This window comes from Sebastes umbrosus, chromosome 18 (genome assembly GCF_015220745.1).
Source record: "Sebastes umbrosus isolate fSebUmb1 chromosome 18, fSebUmb1.pri, whole genome shotgun sequence".
Lineage (NCBI taxonomy): Eukaryota > Metazoa > Chordata > Actinopteri > Perciformes > Sebastidae > Sebastes > Sebastes umbrosus.
In genome coordinates, this window is record NC_051286.1 from 2,819,693 (window position 1) to 2,837,504 (window position 17,812).

Here is a 17,812-nt window from a genome sequence, read left to right on the forward strand (position 1 = left end):
AAAGGTGAGATACTGGTATATTCAATCTCAAACTACCTCCTCTCTGTTCTGCTCATCACATGGTCACTGCGCCTCACACAGGCTGGAAGACATCATTACAGCTCAAGGGCCAATTTTAAGCTGCAGATAAATTACATTACAAAATAAACTAACTAAATAGCAAAATTATTACTAATTTCTCAAATCATAGTTAAATAGTTGGTATCCAATTTTCACCACTCGCCCTGCAGTGCTAAATGATTTCAGTCAAATTAATATCTGGTTGTGATTGATAAAGGTTTGTGGAGTTTATAAGCAGATAATATGAATTTCAGAAATACTGCACTCAGAACTTAAAATGTGTGTCAAAGATCACCAGAAGGTCTGAGAGACTGTGTACAACACATGTTGCAAAATGTTAAAAAGGAAAAATCGAGTTTGTATTTTATCTTTGTAAGGTGTCCTTGGGTGTCCTGAAAGGCGCCACCAAATAAAATGTATTATTATTATTATTAAACATCCCGGTATGATTTAATGCAAAAAAGTGAAGGTATCAAAAACACAATACTACCTTTCAGTTAAATAATTATTATAGTTATTAATTATTAAAATAATAAACAATTATTTTATTCCAACAGGAGCAGTAAAGAATGCTTACAAAAACACAACAGTATAACATGTACTCAGTGGTGGAAAGTAACTAAGTACATTTACTCAAGTACTGTACTTAAGTACAATTTTGAGTTACTTGTACTTTACATGAGTATTTCCATGTTCTGACTCCACTACATCTCAGAGGGAAATATTGTACTTTTTACTCCACTACATTAATTTAATAACTTTACAGATTCAGATTATTTATACAAAATCTAATCAACGAATAAATTATGTATTCTCATAGATTAAACTACCCAGCAGTATATAAAGTCATTAAAATGCGCTCCACCTTAACCAGCTGCATGCTGATGGTGATGATGATGATGATTCATCAGGAGGAGGAGGAAGATGAGGAGGAGGAGGAGGAAGAGGAGGAGGAAGAGGAAGAGGAAGAAGAGGAGGAAGAGGAAGAGAAGGAGGATGAGGGAGAGGAGGAAGAGGAGGAGGAAGAGAAAGAAGAGGAGGATGAGGAAGAAGAAGAGGAGGAGGAGGAGGAGGAAGTGGAAGAAGAGGAAGAGGAGGTTGAGGAGGAAGAGGAGGAAGAAGAGGAGGAGGAGGAAGCGGAAGAAGATGAAGAGGCGGAGGAGGAGGAAGAAGAGGAGGAGGAGGAAGAAGAGGAGGAAGAGGAAGAAGAGGAGGAGGAGGAAGAAGAGGAGGAGGAGGAAGAGGAAGAAGACGAAGAGGAGGAGGAAGAGGAAGAAGAGGAGGAAGAGGAAGAAGAGGAGGAAGAGGAAGAAGAGGAGGAGGAGGAAGAGACAGAAGAGGAGAAAGAGGAGGAAGAAGAGGAGGAGGAGGAGGCTGAGGAGGAGGAGGTTGAGGAGGAAGAGGAGGAAGAAGAGGAGGAAGAAGAAGAGGAGGAAGAGGAGGAAGAGGAGGAGCGGATGGATGCCAGCCTGGGATCAGACACAAACACCTCCAACAACCCTCCTCCAAGAGGAACCGAGTTGAATCATTATTATTCTGATGGTGGTGATGAGGATGAGGATGATGATGATGATGATGAGGAGGATGATGATGATGATGAGGATGAGGATGATGAGGATGAGGATGATGATGAGGATGAGGATGATGAGGATGAGGATGATGATGATGATGATGATGGAGGAAGAGGAGGGCTTTGCTCGGATCAACATGGCGGACAACAAAGCTCAGGTTGTGGGGTAGTAACCGCGGTTCTCTCTGCTCAGCTCAGCACCATGGATCAGATGAACCAGATGGACCAGATGGATCCGGTCCACAACCACCACGACGGCTACAACACCACCACCATGAGCACCAGCGGCACCAACCAGTACAACAACAACAACCACTACCAGAACTACCGGCCCGGCTATGGGAGCAGTGTTAGCGGATACTCCGGCATGATGAGCCCGTCGTCCCGGCAGCAGCAGCAGCAGGGCCCGGGTAAAGCGGCCGGTAGCTGCCCGGCTGGAGGCGCTGCCAGCGGGGGAGGGTTCCCGCGGTTCCCCGGTCAGCAGCAGCATCCCTCCGGAGCTACCCCGACTCTCAACCAGCTGCTGACGGCTCCCAGCCCGATGATGAGAGGCTATGGAGGCTATCAGGAGTACAACCAGCAGAAAGACTCCTCCGTGATGAGCGGCTCTCTCTACGGCTCCGCTGCTCAGCTGCTCGGCTGCTGGAGAGGACAGAGACACCACCACCCGGGGAACAGCAGCGGGCAGGGCGGCAGAGCTCAGGTGAAGAAAACTATAAAACTATAAAACTACGTTCTTATGTCGTTAAACTGAAATAAACTAAATCTAACTAAAGACAGAGAAGTCATCTTAGCTAGCTAGCAGTTAGCCGCTATGCTAACTGCTAGCTAGCAGTTAGCTGCTATGCTAACCTAGCTAGCAGTTAGCTGCTATGCTAACCTAGCTAGCTGGCATTTAGTTTTTTATTATTATTATTATTTTTATTTTTTATTTTATTTAACAAATTCATATTTACAAACAACAGGGCTCATAGATCATTGAATTCAAGTAAAAGGACAAGGTGCATACAGAACAAGAACAAATAAAATATGTAAAATTATACATGAAAATAATAATAAATTAAATTAAGGGCTATGGGGCTGTATACCTGTAATTCATATTAATTATAATAATAATAAATTAAATTAAGGGCTATGGGGCTGTATACCTGTAATTCATATTATTAATAATAATAATAATAATAAATTAAATTAAGGGCTATAGGGCTGTACCTGTAATTCATATTATCAATAATAATAATAAATTAAATTAAGGGCTATAGGGCTGTACCTGTAATTCATATTATTAATAATAATAATAATAATAAATTAAATTAAGGGCTATAGGGCTGTACCTGTAATTCATATTAATAATAATAATAATAATAAATTAAATTAAGGGCTATAGGGCTGAACCTGTAATTCATATTCTTCTATTATACTAAGAAGTTTCAAAGCATTTGTTTTTCATGACTTTAAGGGCTTTTATATAAGAAAGAAACTCAGAATGAAACACATTAAAACAGGTTTCACTTTCATATACTTGGATTTGTGCAAATAAAATTTTCCAAGAATGATTATTATGTTATTCACCAGAAAGTCCTCTTTGTTATTGTCCATGATAAATCCATAAACACCATAAACAATGTCCTTTTGAGAGAACATGAGATACTTTTAGATAAAAGCCAGTCATGTATATCAGAAGCCATAAAGCTCCAGAATACAGACAATGACAACATAATGATCAGTAGTTTCAGCATCATCACAAAATACACAGTTAGTTGTCACAACAAATCACTGGATGGATATATAATCCATTTAATATTTTAAAATGGATTTCTTTTGCTTTGGGAGTTTTTTAGATTTTAGATATTTAGTTCGTAACATGTGAATAGTTTCTTTCTGCTAGATTAGCAGTTAGCCGCTGTGCTAACCTATCTAGCAGTTAGCCGCTATGCTAACCTAGCTAGCTAGCAGATAGCTGCTATGCTAACCTGCTAGCAGTTAGCTGCTATGCTAACCTAGCTGTTGAGCTAGCTAGGTGTGTTAGATAGACGTCATCTATTCACATTTAAGCATTTTTATTTTACCACAACACACATACATGTTAGTTAATATGAATCAGTTTAATCTGTACCAGTAAGTAACGGTCGTTCGAGTTAACAGCAGTTAGTAAAAGTCAGTGTTTCCAAGGTGACTCCGTTTGTTAGCATGCTAGGCTAGGCTAAAATGTTTAGCCATGCTAGGCTAAGCTAACATTTTAAGCCATGCTAACCGAGCCGAACAGGCCCGAAGGTGTATATGTAATGTATAAAGGCTGCTCGTGTACTGTAAGCTCTGTTATATATCACAATCATCTGTTTATATTTATAATATGTAGTTTTATAACAGAGGTTTGGTGGTGGTGTTTATGTTCTGTATAAAGGCAGCTGGCGTCACTGTAAGATAGAATAGAATAGAATAGAATAGAAAGCTTTACTGTCAGTTTATTAAATACAACGAGATTCACAGTTTCCACTTCTGGTCAGTGGTTTAAAACAAATACTTGACAAGACTAAACAAGGCAGGTAAAACATATAACAGGTAAAACACACACACAGTTATAAAGCAAATAAAACAGGTGAAGTAGATTTAATAAATAAATATAAACAGAAGTGTTACACTAGAAGTATAACATATAAAATAGATGTAATGTAACAGAGGTAATTGCACTTGTAAAATAGGTAGGGTAGATATAATAAATAAAATGTAAACTAAGGTAGTTGCACTTGAGGTGTATATTGCATCAAGGATATATTGCACAGACAAATGTATTTCACAATCAGTGTATTAATAAGCACTGCTATATATCACATTTATCCCTCTATATTTATAGTTTATAGTTTTAGAACAGAGGTTTGGTGACAGGACTTGGTAAAAAGCTGCTTCGGCCTGTTTTTTTTTCCTGACAGCTCCATTGAACTTTGACATGGACTAATTGCTTCACTAATGGCTTCACTAATGATCTCTTTTGAAGGGATTTGAGGTGTCATGGAGGTTGTTTCTTCAGCTGTTGTCAGCCTCTGTCATGCTAATAGAGTGCCATGTAATCACAGTGTGTGAGTGCTGCTCTGCTCAGCCTGTGTGGTCTGGCCTTGGTTTAGTTGGCAGGGAGCCTGTTTATTATGGCCCCATCTCCGGCACAAGAGCCCTGACCTTCACACATGCAGATTAGCCATGTGCCCATCACCACCGGCACAACACTGGAGCTAGACACCGGGCACCTCCTCCAGCTGACCGGGGCCTGCTGCAGGCCTCAGCCCCGGTGCGTCAAAAACAACCATACCTGTTAAATCTGGACTAAATTATCCCAGAGAAGACACATGTTCAGATTTATGTAATCTTTATTGTATGATAGATAGATAGATAGATAGTAACTTTATTGATCCCGAGGGAAATTCAAGTTTCCAGCATCACAGTTCCATATTGCAAAACATGTTAGTAAAAAGGCAGTAAAAAAGTTAGTAGTGCAAAGTACAAAGTACAAAAAAATATACCAGATATAAAAATACAAGGAGATGAAGAAAACTGTTAAAACTGAATGTAGTGCAGAAGAGACTGTTAAAAATGAGTATAGTGCATTATTATCTGTCCTGCAGACCATCCTCCTTTGTCCAACGGAGACCACAGAGATGAGAGCGACGGCCGGCTCGACCGCCTCGTTACCGCAATACGATAACGTTTTTTGTCCGTGACAGAGTTAGCATGCAGCTTTAGCCGTGATGTCTAGCTCTGCTTTTCCTGTCAATGCGCCAAACCCAAAGTGTTTCCATCCTTTACTGGATGTGTAGTCTTTACCACGCTGGATTTAACATGTGAGGGTGCAGGTCGTATCCACGCTGACCCTACGCCGTTTTCTACTTTCTCATTTCGGCTCGCTGTGGTTTGTTTTGGTTGACGGATACAGAACGGATATGACGTCACGTCACTCAGACTACAACAATAAAATACTCTAGTGAGTATTAGTGGCAGCAGGACAGAGTATGTGGAACTGAGTCAGAATAAACTACAGTGTTCAGTTCATGGTGATGAAGGAACATGTTGGTAGAATATTACATCCTGAAACACACGCAGCACAGTTGGTTGCTGGTTACTTTCTTGTTTCGGCTCACTGCGGTTCGTTTTGGTTGACCGATACGGAACGGATATGACATCACGTTACTCAGACTACAACAATAAAAGCGGTAACTTCCTTCTACCTTCACATAGACTCAAATGAAGCAAATATATCGATTCTGGCATTAAAAAATGTATTTCAAAATCGTTAAAAAAAATGCGATACATAGGTGAATCGATTTTTTCCCCACCCCTATCAACTGATCGTATTTGTGAATAAAAGTTGTATTTTTTTTAAGTATTTAATGAAATCTGACAAATATCACAGGAGCCTCTGTTTGCTTCACACATTAATGCAGTTTCATTTATTCAATCAGCTGATTTAATCCATCGCAGAGCTTTATGAGAATCAGTCAGATCTCCTGTTAATATCTGGATTATTGATCAATGAGCAGCCAGCTGTGTGGACTTGGCTGCTCCACTCGTTTTTATTTCCTCTTTCAGCTGACTGATGGAAATCCAAACAACAGATTAAATGTCTGGATCAGTTTTTTTTTTCTGTGTGTGTAAAATCCATAACCAGTTTCTATTTTTAGCAGCCTGAGCAGCAGTGAAACATCTGTTCTCACACCTACTACTATGTCAGTGTGTCAGATACAGTGTGTGAATATTAAAGCGTACCCAGGCGTGACTCCAGTTTAAAGTGGCCTCCCGGGCTTTTGGGTTGCTCACATTTTGTCTGAGTGAATCTGCTGTGACATGAGAGTTTAGTCTCAGTTGTCATTCAGCGTCGGCATTAAAATCATAATAAGCCCGATAGACCCTTTTTAGAGCGACGTCACGGTGTTAGCTGGAGGCTAAACAAAGGAAAGACTGGAGGCCAACACTAGCAGTGGGCTTCAGTTCCACATCTAAAATGTCATCTTGCTGTGTTGTTGGGTGCCAGAATCCAGATATCACAGACATCTGAGATGACCAACTTGTGATTCGAGGCTCTAGCGAGCTACAATATCGGCGAAACGTTTCAGAGATGGAGAGTAAATGTTGCTCATACTTATGTCACATGATGTTCATCAGCAGTTGTCAGAGAATCGTAGATGTGCAAATTTCAACTTTTTCTCCGCTTTAAGGACGCCTCGTACACGTTCTTTAAATCAAAGTTGAGGTTGAATATTCATTCTTGATGTTTTGAAACTTTAGGTTAACAGTAAATCTAAAGCTAATCACTCACTCATCAACCAATCGTGTCTCTCCTCCAGGTGCCGGCGATGGACCCGATGGCGATGAAGCGGTCTCAGCTCTACGGCATGAGCAACAACCCGTACTCCCAGCAGCAGGGGGCGCCGTTCTCCGGCCAGCCCTACGGCTCCCCCTCCCCGCACAGATACCCGATGGGGATGCCCAGCAGAGGGCAGATGGGGATGGGAGGGATGCAGTACCCTCAGCAGCAGGTAGGAGTCGCTCTGTCCACCACAGATTATACTGTTTCTTTTTAGTTTTTTGCGGGGTTTTAATATCATACGTTATCTTCCAAGTGGTGTTCCTTATATGAAAAATGTAAAAGAAAAGTGTCCGAAACAAAGGCCGAAACACGTCCAAAAATGTCTGGAAAAAAGGTTGAAGAAAGGCAGAAGAAAAGTCCGGCATATGTCCGGAAAAAAGTCAGAAAATGCCTGATAAATTTCCAAAGAAAGGCAGAAGAAAAGTCCGGATGTGTCAGAAAAAAAGGACATAACATGTCCAAAAATTTCGGATAAAAGGCAGAAAAATAGTCCGACATGTTTACAGGAAAAAGTCGGAAAAATGACGAAAAAAAGGCCGAAGAAAAGTATGACATATGTCTGAAAATGCCCCCAAAAAAGGATGGAGAAACGCAGAAGAAAAGTCTGACATATGTCCAATAAAAGTCAAAAAATGTTGAGAAAAAGTACTGGCACAGAAGCTAGGCAATGTACTGCTGTGGATGCCACGTTAGTTCAGATCAGAAAGTCACACAATAACACAAACAAGCTAACCGTTCGATGCAGCGGTAGACCAGCAACTTCTGTGTTCTGAGAGGTAAAATTACTGCTTTTGTCTGGTGGCCTAAAAATCAGTTTGAGTGTACACTATATTTAGAGTATTTTCACTGCTTCACCTCGCCGTCAGACAGCCCTTTCTGATGGGGAACTGAAGCCATTATATCGCTCTCTTCAAAGCCACCAGACTCCATTCACAAAAACAGTAATTTTTCCTCTCAGAACAGGGATTATACAACCCCCCTTCAGAAAATCTGAACTAAACCCTTCAATCGACCTTTCGACACTTTTTAGTCCGGGTCTGTATCTTATGATGCTTCCTCTCTCATTTGCGATGATTTTAACATCACAGGAATAGTTTTTTTTATTCGTAGCTTTGCTGGAAAATGTGGCTGGTAAGTTGTTGTACTACAGAGTTTGTTGTCTGATGAAAAAGTAGTTTGTGTATTTTGATGCTCGGTGTTTGCTGCCACCCTGAAGCTGGTCACAATTCACTGGTTTTCAAAGAGTTGATTGTTTTGTTCGCGGAGCCCTTCTGCTGATTCATCTGCAGCATCACCGCCGCGTCACCGTGGACGTTCAGAGGGCAACAGAGCTGTTGATGTTGTCAGACCACATGCCTGCTTCAGAGCTGGGCCGGGCCGGGTCAGGCTATTCCTGGTGCAGACTGGGCCCAGGCTATTTTTAGACTCTAGACTGCTGGTTTGGGTTGATGCCGCCTCTGATGCGTCATCGTGTACAAGAACATTTTCTTGAGTGTTTGGCAGCTGGAGCTGGAATCAGACTACAGGGAAATTATTGTACTCTGAATAAAAGAGTTTGATTGCAGTCGGTTAAAATCAACTCCAAAGACGGGGAAAGTATTAAAATGTATACAGAAACCACCGCTGCAGCACAATCCACCTCTCTGCTGTTCATCTGTATGACCATTATGTTCCCAATTATGTTTATTGTACAATAATTTACTAAATGAACATCATGCTATATTGAAGAAGACTTGAAACTAGAGATTTAGACTATAAACTCATATTTACAATGTTTACTGAGGTAATAAATCAAGACAGAAGTAGGCTCATTTTCTCATAGACTTCTATACAATCAGACTTCTTGTAGCAACCAGAGGAGTTGCCCCCTGCTGGATATTAGAAGGAACGCAAGTCTAAGACACTTCAGCATTGGCTTCACTTCTCAGACTCTGAGGTAGCCCACTGGTTTGAACTGAACTTCCACTTTTCTTTCGAGTTTCTAGTAAAAGTTAAAACACATTTGAGGAAACTGCAGGTTTCTGCTGCTGTGGAGAAGATCTCCAGTGTTTTTCTTTTCTCAGACTGTATCTGCTGTCGTCGTCTCTCTCAGCTCGTAGATTACTCGCTCCCTGAAGCCTCCCTTACATTCCTCCAAAGAGAGATTGTCATCACGGAGGACCAGAGATGTTATTACATCATTACAGGTTGTTCAGCCTGAGGGAACTTGTGTCAGTGCTGTCATCTGTGCTCGCTTTGACTCAGAGGAAATGTAATGACTTTTATGTGAGCGAGGCCCCCGGTGGCCCCCGCTGGTCCCGGGACTCGTCCTTTATTAACTCCCTGGTTCCAGATGAAATTGGATGTCGACCTGTCAGCTTCCCCCTCCGTACTGCTTTAGATTTCCTTCAAATTTATTCTGGTTTCAGTCGACTTTCTGACTGCTTAAGAACATTTAGATTATTTTCTTTAACCCACAACCTTGAACTGTATTCATCCTTTACTTTAAAGGAATGTAGCGCCTCTGGTACTCAGCTGAAGGGAATAATGAATACGCCAACATCTACCTAGGTTCGATAAGCAGTTGCCTTAAATAACTCAGGAGAGTTATTTTAGATTGAACAGTTGACAATTTCATTGCACCATAACAATTCAACAACATTCAAAATGCTTCACATAGATGTCAAAGTATGAAATGAAATGAAATGTAAAAATAAATAAAAGAGAGCTCTTTCAAAGTACAAATAAAATAGAAAATTCCCCCAAAATCAGTGTCCTTTAAGATGAAATCCTCTTCCTCTAATTAAGACGATCCAAAGAGTGCAATTTCTGTCTTGGTATGGGTGTAATGTGAATACACCACCACACTATTTCAAGTTCCAGTATTTTAGTTCCTACTACCCAACTACCTGGGTAGTAAAACTGTGTTCATGTTCTTATCTGGTATCCAAATGAATTGAGCAGTCAGATGTCCTCTATGGCAGGTCCTATGGTTGGCCACACCGTTTCCACAGTGTCACTGGGCTTGGCTTGCCATCACTGAATCCTCCAGATTCTATTGTCGTTTAATAGAACCAAAAAGAAAAACCAACCTACACAAATAGTGCAGGATAGTAAGTAATCTTGCTCATTCAGTTTTACTTTCACAGTATCTCATCATGTATAACCAATAACTGCGGATATACTTCAAAACAATCCAATGGATTACCATACAATATCTTGTAATAAAGTTGGTATTTTAACTTACAATAAATTATTCATCCATCTTCTCAAACACTTTTTATACAGTTTTTAATATATTTAACCTTTAATTATGAACTAACTTATATTAAGCACACACATGAAATGAACTGGTATCAAATGAATTACTGCTGTTTAAATTAACATTTGCATTTTAATAACCCAAATCTGTTGCATCACGGTGCAGTTGTACTAGACCATTACTATGTGTTAGCCTCACTTAACCAGAGTGGCTGTAATGTAAACCTCGGCTGGTTTTTATGAACAGTATCTGAACTTAAACGACACGTTTTATGCATCTTTTTCTCCTTACATAGTGGTTAAAACAGACTAGCCAAAACAGCACGTGTGTGTTTCAACTCACCGGGGTTCCAGCAGTTTAAATCTTAACAGAAAGTAGTTTCTCCCGTTCACAGTTGGGACTCCAACTAAAGACGTAGCGCAACGGCTTAGACTTTTAAAGAAAATAATACTTTCCGGACTTTATGGCGTTGTGTGCCGTGTTAGCTTAACAGTCTGTTCAGAGCACGATTTCACGACGTATCCAGGTAGCGATCTCAAGGGAAGTGAGAAATACACAGGCTGACGTCACATACTCTACACTTGACTTCCACAGAATGCATGTTGCGCCCCCTCTGGGAACAATATGCAACTACACTTATAAATGATAAGTGTTTAGTAGCCCTATATTTCATATGGGTTACAGGAACAACCTCTACTTCTCTATCTGAGCTCTTTAATGGTCCCACCTGATTAAATCGAATGGAAATATATATTTATATTTATGTAGGGATGCACAGATCCGACCTTTTCAGTCTCGATACCGATAGCGATACCTGGGCTTTGGGCGATGTTGACTTAAACATCACTTTCCTAACTTTGTAAAACAAAATGTAACAAATACATACATAGATATACATTTATTAAATTGTTATTTATTGTTAAAATAATAAATCATACATCAGCAACTTGTTAAAAAATTAACAGAAATTAGAATTCAAGTGTAAACCTTTTTAATGCAGCAACAAATTGGTCAAAACTTAAACAGGAATTAAAGTTCCAGTATATAATGTATATAGTATATAAAGCATTGAAAAGATCGGCCCCATTGTCACCGTTATATATTTGTATATAAAGCAGCATATTTGCCCACTCCCATGTTGATAAGAGTATTAAATTCTTGACAAATCTCCCTTTTAAGGTACATTTTGAACAGATACAAATTTATTAGTTTGCGATTAAATATTTGAATCGACTGACAGCCCTAATATATACATAGAATTGAATAGATCGGCCCCATTGTCACTGATACCTGATCCACCTATTTGAGTCAGCATCGGCCCAATATCGGTATCTCCACCTATAGCGCCAACTTCTGACCAAACTACGTTGTAGACGAGTTTATTCGCTCCAAACAAGTTGATGAATTTGCTTAAAATTTGCTTGACAGTTGAATGGAAACACGGCTGGTGTGATCTCTGGTGTATGAATCTGTGTTTTTGGTTTAAATAGTTTAATCTTTTGTACGTTTGTATGCCTATCCATCTTCTACTTGTTGTAAAAATGTAAAAACCTGATCATGCCCAGGCAGCCGTAGTTTGCGGCTGATGTTACTCCGTCTGACTGCAGACATCACGGCTGACACCTGCTTACATCACCACACTGGTGTTACTTACTTACTCGGTTATCTGAGTAGATGCAGGGAGGAGCTCTTGAGCAAGGCAGTTAATCCTCCGCCGCTCAGAGCTTCACTCTTCTCAGATTGCACTGAGGTTACATCTTATTGCGTTTTTTCTTCCTGAGGAGAGGATGTGCTTCCAGCTGGATAACAATCTGAGGAGGACGAACTGTGGAAGTGTTAAAGTATATTTCAGTCCTGATTTTAAAATGCAGAATCTCAACCTGTTTGTGAGCAGCAGTTTAAAGATGAAACGTCTGGAACTGGTTTACTTACCGTTCTTATAGTATAAATAAATAATTTCTAAGTAAAACTTGTTTTAGTTATTCTTTTGCTCATTTTAGACATGTGGCATGAATACTTTCAAACCCTCCGGATTTTCCCGTATTTCATTGCCCTATCCTGGTTTTCTCTCAGGGTCACAATTCTCCTGCATTTCTCCCGATTTATGGACATTTTTCACACCTTTTTTTCCTTTTTCGTTATCTCAACCTGTTTCTGGAACTGTATAATCCCTACTGTTTCCACCCGGACGGCAATAGAGCTACACCAAATTTATTTTCCCGGGCAGAGGAGAGCGGCTCGCCATCTTGGATACCCATAGAACCCATTTACATTCACATATCTGGAAAATGGCCATGACAGTTTTTCCTCGCCAAAATTTAGTGCAAGTTTGGAGCGTTATTTATCCTCCTTCACGACAAGCTAGTATGACATGGTTGGTACCGATGGATTCTTTAGGTTTTCTAGTTTCATATGATACCAGTGATATTAATTTCAATGATGTTCTCGGTGCCTCCTCAGATGGGTTCTCAGTACAGTCAGCAGCAACAGCAGCAGCAGCAGCAGAACGTGGCGGGATACGGTCAGTCAGGTCAGCCGCCGTACTTCAGCCCTCCACAGCAGCAACCCGCCGCCCCGAGCCAGCCGCCGTACATGCAGCCACGCCCGCTGCCACAACAGGTACGACTCAAACTACACATCTGTTCAAAATGTTCCACAAAAAACAAAATATATATAAAGATATATACATACACACACGAGGATGGAACCTGCCAAAATCAAAATAAATATATAAATATATAAATGACTCGATAAATAAATAAATGTAATTTAAAGTAGCAAAAATCATTTTTACTTATTTTATATTTATTTTTAAATGTATGTATTAATTTATTTATTTATTTATTTATTTATTTATTTATGCGTAATTTTCCCTTTGCATTTCACCCCTTATTTATTTCCCCAAACTTATTTATCTCTGTATTCTTTTCTTTATGCATTTCGGCCTCATTATATTAAAGAGGGAGGCTGGTTTGTTAAATGGTTCCAGTGAGGGTTTTTGTAGTTTGAACGTTGAGTCTCGGTCCATCTCTCGATGCAGGAGGTGCCTCAGGAGGCGTACGGGGGGCGGGGCCAGTCTGCTGCTATGACTCCTGGGAAACCGAACCACGAGGAGATGAGTCTGAGCCAACAGGAGAGGCCGTCCAGCCTGCCGGTACGTCACTTCACGACTACGCTGTGATGACGTACCAGTCAGAGTTGTAAAATACCAGATAGTTTGGTAGAAATCAACAAAACTCCTTCAGCATTTTATTTATCAGACTCTTATTGTGAAAATAAATAGTTTATAGCAGTTTGGCCGACATCCTGTCCCGTTTATTAAATCAGCTGGTGAAGGGAGAAGTTAACAGGTGGTTAAACCGCAGTTTGTCGCGTCAGGCTCCTACGGCGTGATTCAGCGCTCCCCGATTGTTGTCGATAATGATGGCGTCCTCGTTTTCTCTGGCAGGTATCACGCTCTCAGCGCCTGATACTTCCTGCTGGGTCGACTGGACCTCACAGAGAGAGACACAACAGAAATAATGACCCTGACTGAACTGTAATTTAAAAGACCGCCCGTCCACCCCGGCAGGTCGCGGCCCGCCGGGCAGGGCATGGGGCCCCCAGGGCCCAACGCTAGCCGCAAACCGCCTAGTTTCAACCTAAACTTGTAGACGTCACAAAAACAATGCTCACTGGAAACTTATGACAGACATTTATTAATACTAGGTCTTTCAACCGATTGAAATTAATAGCAATATCTTTAGCATACGTTTGTAGCGTTATTTAGCCTCCTTCACGACAAGCTAGTATGATGGTTGGTACCAGTGGATTCATTAGGTTTTTTCTAGTTTCATATGATACCAGTATCTTCACTCTAGCTTTAACACTGAGCCCGCTCCAACCTAAAAATCATCCGTCTGTCTGCTGTTTCTCTCCCTGCGTCTCCTTTAATTATTTCCTCTTCCTCCTCTCTGTCTCTCTCTCTCTCTCTCTCTCTCTCTCTCTCTCCCTCTCTCCCTCTCTCTATACTGGTTCCTCTGTGTTGGCCTGCCTCTTTCCTCTCTGTCTTTCCCTCCTCGGAGCCTCCTTTTGAAGTCAGTGCTGCTGATGCAGTTGCCATGGCGACGGGAGGAGGGGAGAGACGGCTCCGTTTGCAGGACGAGGATTAAAAAAATAAATAAAAAATCAGCAGAAATGTGATGCACCCGAACGCCTCCAAGGCTCTGTAATAAGTTCATGACGTTTTTATTTGAAATGGTATAAATACACAAAAGTGTGAATGGCTGTTTGTTTATTTTTTGCTGACTGACTCTCTTTGAGTCTTTTCTGCAGTTTGATATTAATAAGCGGCCATAAGCGTTTTTGAGTCGTTGAAAAGCCCTATATAAGTTGAATTTATTAGTATTAGTATTATTATTAATAACATTCAGTCCTTTTTCAAGATTTAATGTTACATGTTTCTAATGTAAAATATAAAATTCGAAATTTAAAAATTCACAGTGCTTATCTAAATCATCTCTAAATGACCGGTTACTGTCTCTGGTTGGTGGAGACGACTGGAGCCTCCAAACAACTCCCAGTTTAACCCCCCAGTTATTCTAGAGTTACCTGAAAGAACACGTTGCTACTAGGGATGCACTGGTATCGGTTGCGCCACAGGGTTTTGCTTTTACCCTCTGACTCGCGCGCGAGTTCGACTCCTTGGTCCGTGTTTCAAGACAGGTCAGGTGGGTTGCAGACATCGCCGCAGACCCCTGGCGCCTCTTACTTGGGCTGAGCCCCGCCCTGGGGGCACGACGCGGTTGGGGCGCACTAAGGACAGTCCGCCCTGGTGACACTTTGGCCACGGCCCCGGGAAGCACTTTCACCCCGAGCCTTTCAAAGCCGACCTAGAGTCGGTGGCGGCGCACCGCCTCGTATGCGGGACTCCCCAGCCTGCCGTCTTTTGGCACAGAGAAGTACTCGTATCGGTACCCGGTATCGGCGAGTACCCAAATTGTACTTGTACTCGGTCTGAAAAATGTTGTATCGGTACATCTCTAGTTGCTACCAAAACAAGCCAATACGACCCAAAATGTCCTCAATGCATCAGCTGGTAGTCTCGTCTTTGCCAAAATAAAATTATAAAATTAACATCACGCACCTTCCATGTAACTGCAGCATCCAATCAGGACGGTGGATTTTTATTGTTTGTGGATTCAATGATCTGAGCTTTGAGCAGAGGAAACTTCTGGGGAATTATGGGACTTTATTTTGGAGAGAGAAGTTGATGAGTGTGTTTAACTGGATATGAAGAGTTTCTGCTGTGAAACACTCAGTGATTCATGATCTCATCCAGAGAAATATTTAAATTACAAAATAACAACCGGCTAACGGAGAGAGGAGGAGGAGGAGGAGGCTGACTAAAGGAGGATAAGAGGAGAAGTAGAGGAGGAGGAGGAGGAGGCTGACTGAAGGAGGATAAGAGGAGAAGTAGATAAGGTGAAAGAAGAGAAGAGGAGGTGGAGGAGGAGAAGGTCGAGCGAGGCTTCAGACTAACGCTCTGTCTGCAGCTCAGTCTTTATAATTAGAACACACACCTAGTGTGTGTGTGTGTGTGTGTGTGTGTGTGTGTGTGTGTGTGAGTGTGTTGCAGCAGCGCAGCAGCTGATTGGCTGAGCTGTTGGCAGGGGGCGGAGGGAGGGAAGGAGGATGGGATGCTGCGCTGTGATTGGCTGGCTTGAGGCCCAGGGGCAGATGGGAGATTTCCCTTCTTCTTCTTCCTCTTCTTCCTCCTCTTCTCCTTCTCCAGCTCCTTGTGTGTCTCTCCTATTTCTCCTTTTCTGTCATCATCATCGTCTGTTTCTTCTGTCGTCCTCCTTCAGTCTGCAGAAAAAACTCTGGAAGCCGGAAAACTGTTCATTAAAATAGAGAATGTGAGGCGTTCAGGGGAGTTTGGAGATGTGGGAAAATGTTTGATCTGTTGTTTCAGAGCTAAAGCTGATTGAGCTGAGATGGTTAGAACTTTCTGATTGACTGACTGGACACAATTTAACTCTGTTGTCTGTCTGTGTTCCAGGATTTATCCGGCTCTATCGACGACTTGCCCACCGGCACCGAGGCGGCGGTGAGTTCAGGGACGTCGGGCTCCGGCAGCGCTCAGGGCGACCAGGGGACCCCGGCCCGTTCTCCGTTCTCCCCCCACGTCTCACCTCGACTGCCGCTGCCGCCTCGAGCCGGGCCCTCCCCTTCCCCGTCGCTGTCCCCCGCTGGGTCCAGCAGCCAATCACGATCCGGACCGATGTCCCCCGCCGTCAGCGGACCAGGTAGACGATGATAGCTTGTAAATTAACAAGGTTCACGTCGCTTCGTGACCTGTGATGGTCACAGTGTTGCCGTGGAAACCACCACATATCTGTCTCTGTGTCCCCCCTCTCAGGCGCTCAGTTGACCCCTCAGGTCTCTGGTCCTGGATCAGATGTCGGTCCTCATCCCTCCCAGTCTGTCCTGACCCAGGACAGAGGTAAGACTGAGTGAATCATTCTTCACCATCGTCACCGCCACTTCTCTGTCTCTTTGATAGATAAACTACAGGTGGAGCTAGGCTAGCAGTTTCCACCTGCTTCCAGTGTTTGTGCTAAGCTAGGCTAGCAGTTTCCACCTGCTTCCAGTGTTTGTGCTAAGCTAGGCTAACCTCGTTGTCACTCCTCCTGGTCTCTAACCTCCTCCTCTCTTGTCTTCATCTTTTCTTCAGGTTTCCCTCCCTCCATGCAGCGTAGCACCTCGGGGCCTCAGTTTGGCCCCCAGCAGTCAGCACCACCCATGTCCCCTCACACAGCGCCGGGGGGGCCCATGCACCACAGCTCCTACCAGCAGGGGGCCTCATATGGCCAGTACGGCCCCCCAGGTACACACTGTGACCTAGAAGGAAAAACACGTTTTTTAAAGTCATAAAAGGGGAACTTTAAACCAGATTGTCCCTCCTCGTCCTCTCTAGGTAACTACCCTCGGCCCCCCCACTACGGCGGGGCCCCCAGTGCCAACTACAGCGGCCCCAGCCCGGGCCCTGGCTTAACTAACAGCCTGGGGTTGAACGCCAGCAGTCCAATGCACGGTCAAGGCCCGTCCACCCCAGCAGGTCGCGGCCCGGGGCCCGGCGCCGGGGGCCGGCCTTACCCCGCCGGAGGGAACGCCATGGCCCCCACCTCCCCCGGCATGCCACAGCCCGCTGGGCAGGGCATGGGGCCCCCGGGGCCCAACGCTAGCCGCAAACCGCCTGAGATGGGCCCCAACGCCGGGCCAAGTGCCAACTCCTTGACCTCCGCCACCGCCCAGGGCAGGTGAGTCTGCAGAGACCCAGAAGAGCCTGGATAACCCAAACTATTGCAGGAGTTCCAGGAACGTTTTTCATTTAAAGTGGCAACAACGACGCTAGCAGCAGCTAATAATGAAACGCTGCTTCCGTTATGTTTGAAAGAGACATCCTCATTAGTTTGTTGCATTTCACCTTTTTGAACGTCAGTATTGATATTTTTTATTGTTTGAAGTTGCAGAAGGTCGACCAAATCAAAGTTTCTGTTGCTTTCCCCTCTACACCCTCCATCCCTCCACCCTCCACCCTCCA

The 17,812-nt window shown here is 42.9% G+C and overlaps 1 protein-coding gene across 7 annotated transcripts in view; it reads left to right on the plus strand.

Annotated features, from left to right (window-relative positions):
- The first annotated feature begins 1,391 nt into the window (after positions 1-1,391).
- The window catches only part of arid1b (AT rich interactive domain 1B (SWI1-like)), a 59,133-nt gene continuing 42,712 nt past the window's right edge, over positions 1,392-17,812 (plus strand). For 6 of the 7 annotated variants that reach the window (XM_037749892.1, XM_037749886.1, XM_037749887.1 and 3 more), the window contains exons 1-8: positions 1,392-2,333; positions 6,964-7,155; positions 12,688-12,846; positions 13,268-13,381; positions 16,268-16,514; positions 16,628-16,711; positions 16,943-17,095; positions 17,186-17,528. In XM_037749892.1, coding sequence (XP_037605820.1) covers positions 1,518-2,333; positions 6,964-7,155; positions 12,688-12,846; positions 13,268-13,381; positions 16,268-16,514; positions 16,628-16,711; positions 16,943-17,095; positions 17,186-17,528 — 2,108 coding nt within the window. In that variant the 5' untranslated portion in view covers positions 1,392-1,517. The remainder of the gene's footprint in view (positions 2,334-6,963; positions 7,156-12,687; positions 12,847-13,267; positions 13,382-16,267; positions 16,515-16,627; positions 16,712-16,942; positions 17,096-17,185; positions 17,529-17,812) is intronic. The other variant, XM_037749889.1, reaches the window with a different exon arrangement.